General features: G+C 32.3%; 1 protein-coding gene across 4 annotated transcripts in view; it reads left to right on the top strand.

Moving 5' to 3' along the window:
* The window catches only part of Tmem260 (transmembrane protein 260), a 65111-nt gene that overhangs the window by 18823 nt on the left and 30231 nt on the right, over positions 1 to 16057 (top strand). For 2 of the 4 annotated variants that reach the window (XM_076850448.2, XM_076850447.2), the window contains exons 4-9: positions 3652 to 3829; positions 5720 to 5833; positions 9691 to 9870; positions 11330 to 11370; positions 14235 to 14318; positions 15859 to 15973. In XM_076850448.2, coding sequence (XP_076706563.2) covers positions 3652 to 3829; positions 5720 to 5833; positions 9691 to 9870; positions 11330 to 11370; positions 14235 to 14318; positions 15859 to 15973 — 712 coding nt within the window. The remainder of the gene's footprint in view (positions 1 to 3651; positions 3830 to 5719; positions 5834 to 9690; positions 9871 to 11329; positions 11371 to 14234; positions 14319 to 15858; positions 15974 to 16057) is intronic. The other 2 variants (XM_076850449.2, XM_076850450.2) reach the window with 2 other exon arrangements.

Here is a 16057-nt window from a genome sequence, read left to right as displayed (position 1 = left end):
GGTTCAGTTTTAAAAAGACAAATAATTTAAGAATTGGGCAAAGTATCTGAATTGACATTTCTCCAAGGATGTGTACTGTCCAGTAATGACCAGTAAACACAGGAAAACATGCTCAGCATCCTTAGCCATTAAGAAAATGCAAATCACAAGCTCAGTGAGATACCACTTCACACCCACTAGGATAGCTAGAATTAAAAAGCCTGGGTAACAGGTGCCCATTAAGTGTAGAGAAATCAGCCCCCGGTGCACTGCTATTGAGAGGCAAAAGATTCACTACTTGTTTTTTTTCAACTTACATTGAACTACAACCCAAATTCCTATAGACTTACCTTAAATTCCAGGCAAATTCATTTGATAATAAAAAGATTGAGATTATAGGTTTGATTTCCATTCCTTTTTTTTTTTTTTTTTATAATCAGTTACTTTCTCTTCTCAGCAGCCTCACAGTTTTTTTCTCTGATATGGAAGAAAATCAGGTGTAAGAAACTACGGATTATTTATTATAAAATTATCCTAATCTTGGGAGAGGAGAAGGGAAAATTCAGATTATACACTTTGCTATTGTGGGATTACTCTTCAATAAAATGCTAATGTATCTATGTGTAAGTCTTAAGTGACTGGGTAAGTCACTTAAGACTTACACATATCACTGAAATTGATAATTTTAGGTTCAATTTGTAAAACCTTATGGAATATTAAAAGGCAGTTAACATAGTTCATAACTAATAATAATTAATATCAACAGTTCAAATGCTTTGGGATGAATTTCTGAGTGTAATAACATGTTTAAAATTATGGATTGTGAGTTTGAGTTTCCTGAGAATTCAGTTATACTTTCTTCTCAGTTCTCTTTAATTGACCGTTTGATGGTTTTAAACTTTGACAAATTGTCCTTTCAAAAAAGTAATTTTAAAACCTGACTCCATCCAGGTGTGGTAGCATACGCCTGTAATCCCAGCAGCTCAGGAGGATTGGGAGTTCAAAGTCAGCCTCAGCAATTTAGTGAGACCCTAAACATAAAAAAGGCTGGTGATGTGGCTCAGTGGTTAAGTGCCCCCCTGGGTTCAATCCCTAGTACCCAAACAAAAACCTGACTCCAGAGGGTTTTGAATGCAATTCAAGATTATAATGTGTTGTTTTGATAAAACATGGAAATAAACACAGCTCTAATAATTAACAAAACTTCATTCTAGTCTATTCTAGACTCCAGGAGGTCCATATTTAATCAGTTAAAAGTGTAATTTATTATTAAGATAAATTATTTGACATTAAAACTAAACACCCATCTTTTAACCCACAATATAGTGGCACCAGATGGCTATACTAACAGTTAGAATCTCTAGTTCTCCACTTACTTGCCATAGTACTTTGGAAAAGTTACCTGGCTCTTCAGCTAGTTCATTTGAAAAACAGGAATTTGTTGATTTTTTTTTTTTTAATTTTATTTTGACAGGATGTTTCAGACTAATTTGTATTTAAATCACCTATACTCTGGAATCAATCATTTCTCCAAGGATGCTAATTTATATTTTAAGTAGAGAAAGGACTTTCCAAAATAAAATTGACAGATGGAACTGAGGTGTTCCTTTAAAAATGTTAGAAATACTTTAAGGTTAATTCATTTTCTTCCTTTGTGTGCATGAGTGTGGGTACTTCCAATATAAATAAAGTTTAAATTCAGTTCACATTTCAAAAACAAGGTCAAAATAAGTGATACAGACAATCAAATGTTATTGATGTTCAGAGATGGGGTAGAAACCTGGAAATTGAAGAGAAATTTGAGAAAAGTGTAAGCTTTGAATAAGTAGGAACAGGGAAGACATCTGTCTGGGGTTCAATGTGAACAAATGTGTGGTGCTAGGAATAAGCATGTCATATTAAGGAATTTTGAGGCACTTGACTAGTTAGCAGAAATAATAATGTTGGTAATTAGCAGATGGATGGGGTTTATTTTATTGGAAGCCTGGATTTTAGGCTGACACATTTAGAATTTATCCTACAGACAATGAAGTGTACTTAAGTTTTGAAGCTAGGTAATCAGAATATGTTTTAGGAAATTTAGTATAATGTCATATTGCAGAATGGGTTGTAATACAGAGGACAAGTTAGGAAACTATTAAATTAGTTAGGTCTAAGGCATTGTGAATATAAACAAAGGAGTCGATAGAAAACTAATTTAGAATGAAAAAGTGACTTTAGTGTGTTTAATCAGGATCACTGGGAGAGTAAAGAACTGAAAGAAATAGGAAACTGATGATTTCTTCATAATAGAAATTCAAAGGAAAAACAAGCTTGATGATAATGATTTGTGTGTGTGTGTGTGTGTGTGTGTGTGTGTGTGTATGTATGTATGTATGTGTATGTGCATGCACATGCACGCTGGGTATTATTGAACCCAGTGCCTCTCACACAGTATGTATGAGCTCTATTCCCATCTTCTGTCGATATTGGAAATTTTACTTAACTTCTTTTTCTGTAATAGGTAAAACATAGTTGAAAATTAGTGACTTGAGACAGAAAATATCAAAATTATTAGGCTTAATAATGCTTTCTGAATTTCTTAACACTGTTAAGAAGTAGATATTTAGGGCCTTGCTTATTGGCACCTTCTGTAACCCAGCAGCTTGGGAGGCTGAGGCAGAAGGATCACAAGCTTGAGGTCAGCCTCAGCAACTTTTCAAGACCTTGACTGAAAATAGAAATTAGAAAGGACTGGGGATGTAGCTCAGTAACAGACAGACCCTGGGTTCAATCTCTAGAACCACATAGAAGAAAACACAAAAGAGGGGCAAGAGAAGGAAGGAAAGAAGGGAGGAAGGGTTTTTATAGTTTAAGATTTGTAGCAAGGTAGGGAGTTGTTTCTTTAGGATGTTTAACACATTACCAGTCTTATCAGATCTCTGGATCAGGATCCAGATTTCTGATGGATTTGAAATGCATGACTCCTCTGGCATTTGAGGATGTGACATTTATTTTCAAGTGTTGCATTAGATTCTTTTGCCATTATTGAAATTCTCATTTCTATTCCGCTCTTAATGTGCATATATATAATTATATATAGTTGAAATTATATATATACATAATTTCAAACTTCTCAACTTTGTCTAAAAATAATAAAAACATTAAAAACTAAGAACTTAGCTGTGCACAATTTAACATGATCAAATACCATGACTAATGCCAAGATAAAGATAGAAGGTACCTAAATTCAAACATCCCACAAAAAATGAGTGAAAATGAGTATTCCTGTATATGGTTTTTGCCATTTCATTAACTTACACTTAAACATGTCTCAATCTTAATCAGGCTATCCTTCTTTGTGGATAAAGCAAGAAAATGACACAGGTTCAGCCCTAGTTGCTATTTCTTTAGGTTTTCTGAACTGTCTTTGAGTCCTAGAAAATGCGTCTTAGAAGAAATCTAATTCTATCCATAAGTTTGTTCATTTGTTTGTTAGTAGGTGAATGTTCAGGCTTCCTAATTAAAAATCTGTTGAAAGAAATTATTATATGAAGTAATGTATTAACCATATAATGTGTGGGGAGAGTGCTGGATGACTGTCATAATTTCTGCTGGGACAGTTTATAAAAAGGAAAAGAAAGTCAGTCCTTTTTGTTGGGAAAGAAGATTTCATGTTATCTGTATTTGCAGGCTTTCTGGCTCATATGCTGGAGGAATCCTTGCTGCGGGGGTGTTTTCATTTTCTCGTCTAACATGGCAGTGGTCCATCACAGCAGAGGTTTTTAGCTTAAACAATCTGTTTGTGGGGCTGCTTATGGCTCTTACTGTACATTTTGAGGAGGCAGCAACTGCAAAGGAGAGATCAAAGGTAACCTATTTGGATCAAAGTGAAATCATTTTTTTTTTGTTTTAATTTTTGGACAGATAGCTGCATTTCTTTTTAACTTTGGTTTAGATACTGTTTATCTATTATGGTTACTGTCAAGGTAATCTAGGCATGTTGAGAGAGAAAATATTCTCAGTCCTTTTATTGTGAATGGAAGTATGATAGCCCTCATGAAACATGGGACTTTTCCCCCTCAGACTTCAGAAGTGGTTTGGAGAATGAAGGGGTTATGAAATCCCCGTGAGTGCTTTGGGAAAGGCAAGTTTGTTGGTTCATGCACCAATACTTGCTTGTTGATTACCATAAGGTGCCAAGCTTTGGATTGACCATTATGGTATATTAATTTACTCTTTTATTGTGAAAATTATCAAATTTGTAATTTTCTAATTAAGAGTGTCAAGTGTAAAAGCAGAGTAGTTCAAAAGAGATTGCAGTGAATTTAAGACAGATACTAGATTTAAACTCATTCTAAGTGTGAAAGAACCCTGCCTTCAAAAGCTTACTGTCTGCTCATTGCAGAAAATACTATATTGCCTTTGTATAAGCAGCTTTGTGTTGTGAAAGGATATAGAAACAAAAAGACTTAATGATTTACCTGTGGTTCCCATAAGTAGATCTGTGATGCTATTGTTTTATTTTTCTAATTATGTTAAAGAAAAAATATTCAGTATATTTGTTAAAGAAGCATAAACAGATTTTATTCAGGTTCAGAGGTAGGGAACACTTCAGTGGGGTTTTGTAATAGGGGAGAGAGATCAGGCTCAAGTCCAAATAACAATGAATAATGAGAATTTGTATCCAAGGAGCAGGCTGGGTGTCAGTGGACGGAAAAATTACTGAGAGGAAACATCAGGGGTAAAGGAGGATTCAGACTAAATTGGCCTAATGGGATTCTTGCTGAAGGCAGGCCAGGCTGATCTGACATCACCTGGGGGAGGGTGAAGGATAGAAATTGGATCAGTGTGATCAAATATCCAGGGTAGAGATTTCTAGTTAAACTGACTGAGTATTCTTGATAAAATTGGACAATGCAGAGATGAACACAGTATCTAAAAGCCAGGGCTGAGTTGAGAAGAGAGTTCAGAGGAGCCTGCCTAGAGTTTGGTCAGGAAGAAAATCCTTGTGGGCTGGGGATATAGCTTAGTTTGTAGAGTACTTTCCTAGCATGCATAAAGCCCTGGGTTCAATCACCAGCATCACAAAAAATAAATAAATAAAAATTTAAAAGAAGAAGAGAACACTTATCAAATATGAAATGAGTAAATGAATACACGTTCAAAAAAAGCAAAAATACCACCCAGATATAAATAGGTTTCTAAATAAAAGATATTACATTTTATTTATTTAGAAGGAGAAAAAGTAAAACAGAATTATTGGACTTCAATTATAGATTTTACTCAAGTAAGAATCATATAGTACTCTGTTAAAATTTACTAGTTGTCCTACAGGAGTCTCCAAGAGTCAGTTTGAAGATAGTCATTTAAGATCAAACTGCAGTTCTTTGATGTGAATGAACAACATTAACAAAAAGTAATGATGATAAGGGCTGGGGTTGTAGCTCAGTGTTAGAGAGCTTGTCTTGTACGTGTGAGTCACTGGGTTCAATCTTCAGTACCACATAAAAATAAGTAAATAAAATAAAGATATTGTCTGTTTACAACTAAAAAAATATTTTTTAAATGATGATAAATACTAGTGACTGTTACAATTGCTTACATCTAACAGATTGATATTAACCTGGCCTATGATGTTTGGTTTAGTGGTAAGAATGGCTTTTTACCATTGTGCTTACTTAGAGTTTTAGGTAAATTTTTAACTTAGGTGTTTTTGTTTCTTTCTTTCTTTCTTTCTTTTTTTCCTGTTTGTTTTCAGATAGCTAAAATCGGTGCTTTCTGCTGTGGCCTTAGCTTATGTAATCAGCACACAATAGTCCTCTATGTTTTATGCATAATACCTTGGATTCTCTTTCGACTTTTAAAAGAGAAGGTAGGTTTTGGAATTTATAAAAATAAAATTAATAACATTTTGTTTAGATTCAATATAGCATTTGTTTCATCAGAAAACTTGGGGCTTTAATTTTTCTTGAGTTTTGTGTAAAGCATAAATAACCTTAAGCCCTAACAATATTGACTGGAAAAAAAAGGATTTACAAAAATAATGTAATATTGATTGCAGTGGCATCTGGCCTATTTCATAATTTTCTTCATGATTCTGAAAATAGGTTAAAAGGACTTTAAAGCAATAATACTAAGTTTCCTTAATAGTTTTATTATACATTCTAGGACACAGAGTGGTATAGTAGTTATTCATTCATATTTAACTGTTGAGTGCTTGCTCTATGCTGTATCCTTGCTCTAAGTGTGGAGATTTACTCTCAACAAACAGACAATATCCCTGTAGTATGAACTCATTAAAATCTCTGATAAATAACAGTCCTATTTTCTCAGGATATTTCTCTAGAATTAAAAAAAAATGATTTATTTTTATTTCATCTTTCTATGAAAGAAAACTTTTTTGTTAATTAAAATGGCAGTAAATAGCAATATAGGAAAATTACTTTGTTGGGCAATAGGAGATTTAGATAAGGAAAAGGCAGGGAGTCGAGTTAGACATGAACTCTTGAAAGAATAAATGTCCTTTATCAGTCAGACTTTCTTTTAGTCTATATGCAAAGCCAGTGCCAGCTAGGTCATTTTACTTTATTTAGTTTTTGTTTGTTTGTTTATGAACAAATTCAGCTACGTTTGTCATTTTATTATTTGCTCATTATACCAATTATAATCAGAATTATAATAGAAAACATACAAGTAATAAAATTATTATATAGTAATAGGTAAATAATTATACTAGAGCTTTAGATAATTATATTAACTATTCTTGAACACATTAGTTTCTTAGCATCTTGGCAACAAAGCAAAAAGGTAATGTGGAGATTATAAAATTCTGATTATGTGATTAAAAAGCAAATAAAAGGGAAACACAACAGTTGACAGGAAAGAGCAACTTTTCTTGGACTCGAATTCTATGAAGTCAATCATTTCAGTCTCACATTTCAGTCACAACAGTTAGCAATATCCAAATTTCATAGAATATTCAGAAAGTTCTTTATGTGACCTTTTATAATACATATCATTGATTTTTAAAAAATTAAATGTATTTTTATAATTAAATTTATTTATAAAATTAATTTATTTTAATTAGGTATATATAACAACAGAATGCATTTTGATTAATTGTACACAATTGCAGCACAACTTTTTGCTTCTCTAGTTATACATGATGTAGTGTACACCATATGTGCTGTCATACATGTACCTAGGGTAATGATGTCTATCTCATTACACCATCTTTCGTACCCCCATACCCCCTCCCCACTCCTCCCTCTCCTTTGCCCCATCAAAATTCCTTCATATTTTCCATGCCTCCCCGCCCCACCCATTATGTATCAGCATCCACTTATCAGAGACCATTCCGCCTTTGGTTATTTGGGATTGGCTTACTTTGATTAGCATGATATTCTCCAGTGCTATCCCTTTACTTGCAAATGCTATGATTTTATTCTCTTTTATCGCTGAGTAATATTCCATTGTGTATATATATCACAGTTCCTTTATCCATTCATCTATTAAAAAGCATCTAGGTTGCTGCCACAGTTTAACTTTTGTGAATTTAGCTGCTATAAATATTGATGTGGCCGTGTTACTGTAGTATGCTGATTTTAAGTCCTTTGGGTACATACCCTAATTTTTAAAAAATGGGTATATAACATTAAAAAATATAACTCAGCCAAAATTTCCTATGGAATACAAAACTGAGGAAGCACAAATATTTTTCTCAATGGATGCACAGTTGGGGGTCAACAGACAATATAGTCCTCTCTAAGCATAGGCCATTTGGTATCAGTCATCTTAGCCAGAGATATAGCTTGACCTGAGCAGACCCAGGATAGGTGCATTCTCTGGAAAGGACCAAGAGTTGATTGAAAGGAGAGCCATGTACTTCATATAAAACATGCAGAATTCGGAGTTGACAATTTAGGAGACTGGACTAAGGGCCTGTTTACCCTAGAATGAGGTGAGCTACTGATGAATGATGAAATTGGAGAACCATGACTCTTTAACATACCTCTTCTTGTTCATTCATTTATGGTACTAAGGATTGAGCCCAGGGGTACTCTACCACTGAGCTATATCTCCAACCCTTCTTATTTTATTTTTAGACAGGGTCTTGCTAAATTGCCTAAGATGGCCTTGAACATGCTATCTACCTGCCTCAGCCTCCCAAGTAGCTGAGATTACAGGTAGCTGCCTCTGCACCTGGCTCATTTCCATTCTTTAGGCTAGAAAATAAGGTCTATGAAGTGCAGGGGTTATTGGATCTCACTTTGAGGGGATTTGAAACAGAGCAAGTATTCTTGAGTCAATTAGCTAGGAAGCTTTTAAAAAATGTGAGTGTGTGCATATGTGTGTGTGTACATACATATACACATATATAACAATGTAGTACAGATGCATATGCATTTTTATATACATATATACATGTATATATGTGTATTTATCCTGAAACCTTATCCAAATTATTTTGTTATAATTGATCTGGGGTGGGGTCTAGACACTACCCAGATTATTTCAATGTGCAGCTAAGACTAAAAATTGCTCTCCAGACTATAATAGCTTTCATGTAATTGTTTCCTATTTATTCCTTATGCAAAAGGAAAATTCTGCAACAATTACATCTTACCATTCTAAATTCAACTTTATAATGTACAAAAAGTGCCAAAACATAAACATTTACTCTCCTTAAACCATTTTTAAGAATAGCAAAGCAAAGGCATAGTTGTTTGATTAGATATTTGTAAGTTTTAAATGCATCTCATTACTGCTATAGAAATCTCAAATGAAATCAGTACTATAATGAAAACACTTCATTTTCAATTAAGAATGTTTATTTGAAAATGCTAATACAAGCCAACTCCCTGTTCTGCTTCTGGTGAATGTGAACTTTCTTTCTTACATTTTCGAAAAGGAAAAGTTAGCAATTTCTAGTTATGATGTTTGTAAGAGACCCCCTTCCCCAGTTAACCAATATTTTTAATCTTTCTGGCATACTTAAATTTATTCTTTTGGACTTAATCTATATAAAACTTTGTTGATACTGCCGTTCATTATTGAAGTGTATAGATAAGAAATATATTTTCCCAAATAGGTATATGAGATAACAGTTTGCATATAACAACAAATTTCTTTTAGTATTATTCTATCCTAAATATAAATTGAGGAGGAAGAAAAGCATTTGGGTGAGCCTGAAGATTATATAAGAGCTAATTTTATTTGTGTGAAAAATTTCCATGAAATGTTCAAGGCCCTTGTAGGAAGAATTTATTATCCATATACAATCATAATAAAGTATATACTTGAAGTCAACTTCTAATGATGACCATGATGTAAATTGGCATAATACCAATTCAGTAGTTTGAGCCTATTCAAAATCAGCCAAATAACACTTGATCACTTCTAAGTGGGTGATCTCAGCTGTGCAGTGTACATGTCATGACATGGTTTTAAGTGTAGAAGATACAATAAACATGATACATATGAGTTTTGCTAATGTTATTTGCTTCACTCAGATTTCACCTGCCATGTAAAGGAGTTCAGGCTGATGCAATTTTCTAGTAATCCACAGTAATCAGAAGGTTTAACATAGTATTCTGTGGTGACTTAATATAAATTGAGAGATCAGCTCTGAGCAAACATATTTGATGTTTTCCTTGATGTGTTCTTGAAGTTCCAGGATGAATCGACTAAAATAAACACTGTTCAACAACACAATGTGCTTTAATGCAGGAGCTATCACTGGGCTATTTGTTGAATTTGAGTCTGTGTTTCTCTGCTGGTTTGCTGCCCTATATCTACCTTCCCATCTCATCCTACCTCAATCATGCTCGCTGGACCTGGGGAGACCAGACAACACTGCGAGGATTTCTGACACATTTTCTCAGGGAAGAATATGGAACATTCAGCCTGGTAAACTTACATTTCAAGTCCTTGTGAGGAAACAAGTGGTTATATTCCATTGTTCAATCAACTTCATTGTTGATTGAAAAAGCAGTCAATGTTTATCAATGGCAGTAGATAGAATTTCCATTTTAGTTAGTAATATAACAAATTTGTCCCTTGGAATGTTAGAAAAAAAATCAGAATCACTTCATCCAACAGCAAGCTGTTGTATATCCCTAATATACTTTTCAGGATGATATGCATTAAAGGGAACCTATTGCCCAACGTTGAAGACTGCCTGCAGTCTTGGGTACTATTGTGAATAAAAATCTGTGAATAAAAATATTTGGAAAAACGTGAAGGAAAGGAAACTCAACAATTTTAATTCACCTTTATCAAAGCATTTCCTTTTTGAAATAACATATTTGATTAACAGTGTTCATGTTAGTATTTATTTTTTTAAGAAGCATTTTTTTAGTTGTAGATAGACACAATATATTTATTTATTTTTATGTGATGCTGAGGATCAAACCCAGTGCCTCACACATGCAAGGCAAGTGCTCTACCATCGAGCCACAGCCCCAACCCTTAGTATTTACTTTTTTAAATTGAAGGCCTATTTATAAATGCTTTGTAAAATATTAGTTCACCAAATGGAAACAGTTCTCTCCAAAGAAATTCAAAAGGTTAAGGAAGGAGAGGCCTGTGAGGACTTTGTAAGATAAATTATGGTATTGATGAGGTTTTGTTCATCAAATGAATTGTGAGTCTGTAGATTTTTTAAAAAATTCTTTGTCCCTAAAATATACATTATGTATACTTTTGTAGATAGATGTTAGATATTATATTTATCTTACATAGAGATTTCATAATAAAATAGATTAGTAAAAGGTAATTGTTATTTATTATTTTCACTTCAAAGTGTGGTACTTTATATTCTGATTTACTTATATTGGTTAATGCATTAAATACAGATTGATGGCTCTTCCATATTTGAAATTTCTATCATTCACACATAATTGTGAAATTTTGAACAGGTTATAATAAACTTCAACCAAAATTCTCCAAAAGAGGACTAGGGATGTGACTCAGTGGTAGAGTGCTTTCCTGGCATGTGTGAGTCTCTGGGTTCAATCGCCAGCACTAAAAAAAAAAAAAAAAAAAAAAAAAAAAAAAAAAATCCCCAAAAGAGCGTAAAGAGAGGCTATAACAAAAGTTTAAATAAGTCCACTAACTCATTAATGTATTAATCATTCCTGCTGAAATAGTTTAAGTGATTTTTAGCCAATTATTAATTTTTCCTAAAAATATCCAAGTTTAGTTTTCACTACATTCAAAATTGAACAGGCTCCGAAGTAAAGACTGTTGCATTGTATATTTAAAACATGATATTATATTATAATGAATCAAAATCATTATAACATAATAACCTGCCAAGGCCTCAATTTAATATATGTACAAATAATCTTTTCTTTTTTGTGTTTAGGCCAAATCTGAAATAGGATCCAGTATGTCTGAAATACTGGTGTAAGTATAAATATTTAAAACCATTTGTAAATGAATTTGCTATTCGTTTTTCAAGATGAGTTTTAGGGATTTCCAAGTCCCTGTCTTTGTAAAGAAGTGTGTCTGAGAAAGTTTTCACCTGTACAGTTAATAGTTATTTGTAAATATGGAGTTGTCCAGGGGTCTAGCCTTTCCCTCAATGAGATAATGTTTAAAGTGAGCAGTAAATACAACAATGAATAAGAATATTGGGAGAGTAATGAGAGCCCCCAAAACTAAAATGTTTCATCTTTCAATTGGGTACAAAATTTCCCAACATAGTGTTGCTTTATAAATAATTTTGCTCTTTGTTCTGATTTTTATATTGCCTTTCTTTTGGAGACATTTTATAATATAGTGTGTAGCATGATTTGAACAATTACTTTCTTGTATTTTTGGTTGGACCTATGCTTATTTAATTCTTCAGAGCTTCATTTTTTAAAATTATCTTTTGACTTTTTTTTGCCTTCCTCATCCTAAGCTCTATTTTGACTTACATATTTTTAATATCCAACCTTATTAGAACCAGCTTAAGCAAGTATATTTTCATTTACATTATCCAATAATGTTCTTTGAAAAATGGGTTAATATTTGCTTAAAATTTACACAGATTAAGACAACTTGAAAAATATTCATACCAACTTAAAAAATATCCATACCAATTGTACTGATTTATAAATTTCAGAATAAAGTAGGTTTCTAGAACACAAAAGTGATCTAACTAATTTCTAGTTTGGAACTTACATGGCCATTTGGAAAAAACTGAAACAAACCATGTGGAGACTAGATCAACTTTCTATATGATGCAGTTTATCATATAGAAATATATGCAATTCATCGGCTTCTTAAAATTTCTTTCTTGTTTATTTACTAACTTGCTTCCTTCCAATCATCCTTTTTTTCTTTTTAACCAACTTTTTTTTTCCAACTCCAAGACACATAGAAAATTATTGTTGTAATTTAATAAGTAAAATTAAAATTTTAATAAATTTTCTTGTAATTAGAAAATACAAGTAAACAAAAATAAGAAAATTAAAATTACCTGTCATCCCAATATAACTGCTATCATTAATCTGTTAACATTTTTGTCTATATCCTTCTGATCGTTTTCATATTTGTGTTTGTTTAAAATGGGATAATGTACATAATGTTTTATTAGTCTTTTGTTTTTCACTGTTACCTTATCTTGAAAATCTTTCCCTGCCATCATTTTTTAAATATAACCTTTTGATAGTTTTCACAACTGATTTTAAATATTTCTTCTTATGTCTGACTCAGACTTTTGCAGCTCTTGCTTTTTTGGTGGGGAGAAGGTAGCAAGAAGCTCTGTTTTCTTTTAAAGATAAAGAGCTTTTTCAGGGACTCTGAACTTTGCTGTATTCTAATGAACTCCATATAGAAAGACTCACTGCCTGTTCCTTTCTACCTACCTTCCAGAGGTTGTTCTAGCACTTAGGCTTACTGTTACATTTTAGTTTAGCAAATTCTACATGAACCTCCAAAGAACTCTGAAGAGTAATCCTAGATTATACATCCAACTTTTATTAGTTGCACATAAAATTATCTACTGGGAAACTTAAAGGCCTCCTTTATATTCTAGTCATACCTGCTAGGTTTTATGGCTAGGAAAGGGGAAAAAAAAAAAAAATAGACAAAAGTGATGACCACTCACACCTGCCCTGTTTGTTCAAATCAAATCATCATGTAGAATGGAGGCATGATCCTAGCAATGTCTAAGTGAGGGAAATTCTAGTCTGTAATTGTTTCAGGTGGACAGGAGTGTTAAGAAAGGAAACTTATAATTAAGTTACGAGAAAAATCCTTCAAAATGATGGAACCTAATCATCTACCCTTTTCCAGACAAGCAAATTAAATTCTTTCCCCATGCATATCTCTAAATTGCAATACTGTATAAGAAAATTATTGAATCTAACCTTAGGCAGTGGCCATCTTTTAGAGCTTACATTTAAGCAACAGATCTCTAAGAATTAATTTTGAGACTGACTCCATTTCTTTTGAAGAAATGGGTCCCATGCTGGAATCAATTTTTCAAGAATATTTGCAAATGAGTTAGGATAACTTCTCTGAGTAGATGAGTCTCCATTAGTAAAATACACATTGTGTGCTTTTCATAATTATGGCATCACATTTTCTCCAGTAAATTTGCCAGTAGGGGGAAAAAAGTTTCTTGAACTGGTGTATAGAGTCATTTCTTTTTTAGAAATCAAAGACTGCTACAAGCAATAGCTATTTTAGAACTCAGATAACATTTGAGGAATACTTATTAGTTAATGGAAAAATTTAGTTTAATTGTAGGAGAAAAAAAATACATTTCTTTGAGCTTGCTTGGACATTTTCCAAGCCAGAAATTTAGAAAATCAGGAGTTCTTTTAAGGATGAAAATAATCCTTGGCCTTTTCTTTCTTTGTGATTGTATCTCCAGAGAAGTATTTGAGCTAATTTTGCTTTCAATTACTAAATTACTGGTGACCATGTCTACATTATCAACAAAGAAAGTTCAAAAACTCCTTTCAAACAACTTATCAATCAATCACGAATATCCTATTCAGTATAACGAAATAAAAAATGCAGAACAATTTTGTGTTCTGATCCTACTCTGATTTATATATGTTGATAACCAAATATTACAATCGGAAAACATCTTAGAACTATTTATTTCTCTCTATGGTACTTTTTCTCCCAAATTTAAAAGGAGACAAAATAATTTTAAAATCTGACCCCAGTTTTGTTCAGTGCATAATCAAACATTTATTCTGCAAATGGTATTTTATTTGGAATTAGTCATTTTTTTTTCTGACAACAATAAGTTATTTTGTTTTTTATAGTTCACAAGTATTAAATATGAGGACCGAACTATCGTACAACATTCAAGCCCTTGCAGTTTGGGCAAATATATGTCTAGCAAGAAAGTGAGTAATTCCTTATTTTTCTTTTGTTCATGAAGTGAACCAATGTTTTAGTATGTCATTGCAGAACATTACCGGTATTATTTTATGTTTCAAATAAATGACTGTTTTTGCCTTCTGGTAAGGCAAATATGTTTTGCTTTCCTGCTACCTTATTTTATCTTCAATTATAAATCAATTATTTCAAAAACCTTATCAGTTTATTGCAGCTAAAATATGCAAGTCATGTGATATTTTAAACTTCTGGTTTGATCTTACTCTGCGTGTACTAATGATTACTGTTTATGCAAAAGAAGCAAACAACTATTTATTTATTTATTTTTACAGTATTAGGCATTAAACCCCTGCCCTCTGCCACTGAACAATATCTGCAGCCCTTTTAAAAATTTTTTAAATTTATATATAGGGTTTCACTGTGTTGGCCAGGCTGTCTGCCTCCTGAGCAACTTCAGGTATACATCAACACATTCAGCACAAACAACTATTTAAATTCCCCTGATAATAAAGGAAAGCCCTAAAAATATAGCACTGCTAATCTTTATTTTTTATTAATTTATTTTCTTGTCTGTTGAACATGTGTATTTGTATATAAGTCAGTATATGTATGTACATCTATATTTATGGTTTTATTTACTTAATGTAACATTATATTGTTAATATTTTTCCATACCAAAAAATACTTAAGGTCATTTAAATGTCTACATAATACATTCCATCCTATGACCAAAGGAGAATTAAATTTCCCATTTGAGTGTTATTTTATTGCTTCCATTTTTTCCCTCTATTATGACACTAATACTAAAGCATTTTTATGGGTTGTTTATGCACATTTGTGGTTTTTGCTTAAAGATTTATGCCTAAATGTCAAATACGCAGTTATTTTGACACAAAGTCAGTGATTATAAGTATTTTTAAAGCTCTTGATAGAGATATTATGTAGTTAATTTTTCTCAAGGATTATACTAACATTCTCATACTAAATTCTCACCAACATTGATATATTATTTCAGGCATGAAAATATGCTATATTTTGCATATGCTTGATTACTTCTTAAATTTAATAAGATCAATAGTTGATATTTTTTCTGTGAATATCCTTTGCTGCATTGCATGATTCTATTGTCTACAACATGCAATTTGAATAAACTTAAATTGTAATTAAAGAAAATTATTATTTCAAGTTATGTTGGTTGTCTATTCCAACTCAGATTTTAACACTGATGACTTTCTTTCTTCTTAAAAATGAAAGTTTTATTTGGGTGTGGTGATGCATGCCTATAATCCCAGCAGTTGATATGAGGCAGGAGATTCATAAGTCAAGGCCAGCCTGAACAATTTAGGGAGAATGGCTCAAAATAAAAGGGTTTGCAGTTTAGTTTTGTGATAGAGTGCCCCTGGACACAATCCCTAGTACTGCCAAAAAAAATAAAAAAATAAAAGGTTTATAGTTACAAATATTTTTCTATAGTTTAAAGCTATTTAATGTTATTATTGATATTCATACATATAGATAATTTTGGACATATTTTTATTCGTTTTGTAGGGAGAGACAGAATTCACCATTAGTGTGGCTTTTTACTGGAATGTTTTGCATTTATTCATTGTTCTTCGCTTGGAGGGCAAATTTAGATATTTCAAAACCACTGTTCATGGGTGTGGTAAGTTTTACTTAGATACATCCTTTAATCAGAAAGTTTATGAAGATCGTGCAAACATGTCTCTTATGAACTTTATAAAAGAAT

This window comes from Callospermophilus lateralis, chromosome 3 (assembly GCF_048772815.1).
Source record: "Callospermophilus lateralis isolate mCalLat2 chromosome 3, mCalLat2.hap1, whole genome shotgun sequence".
NCBI lineage: Eukaryota > Metazoa > Chordata > Mammalia > Rodentia > Sciuridae > Callospermophilus > Callospermophilus lateralis.
Note: the sequence above shows the minus strand (reverse complement) of the source record. Positions and strands in the feature narration are given on the sequence as shown.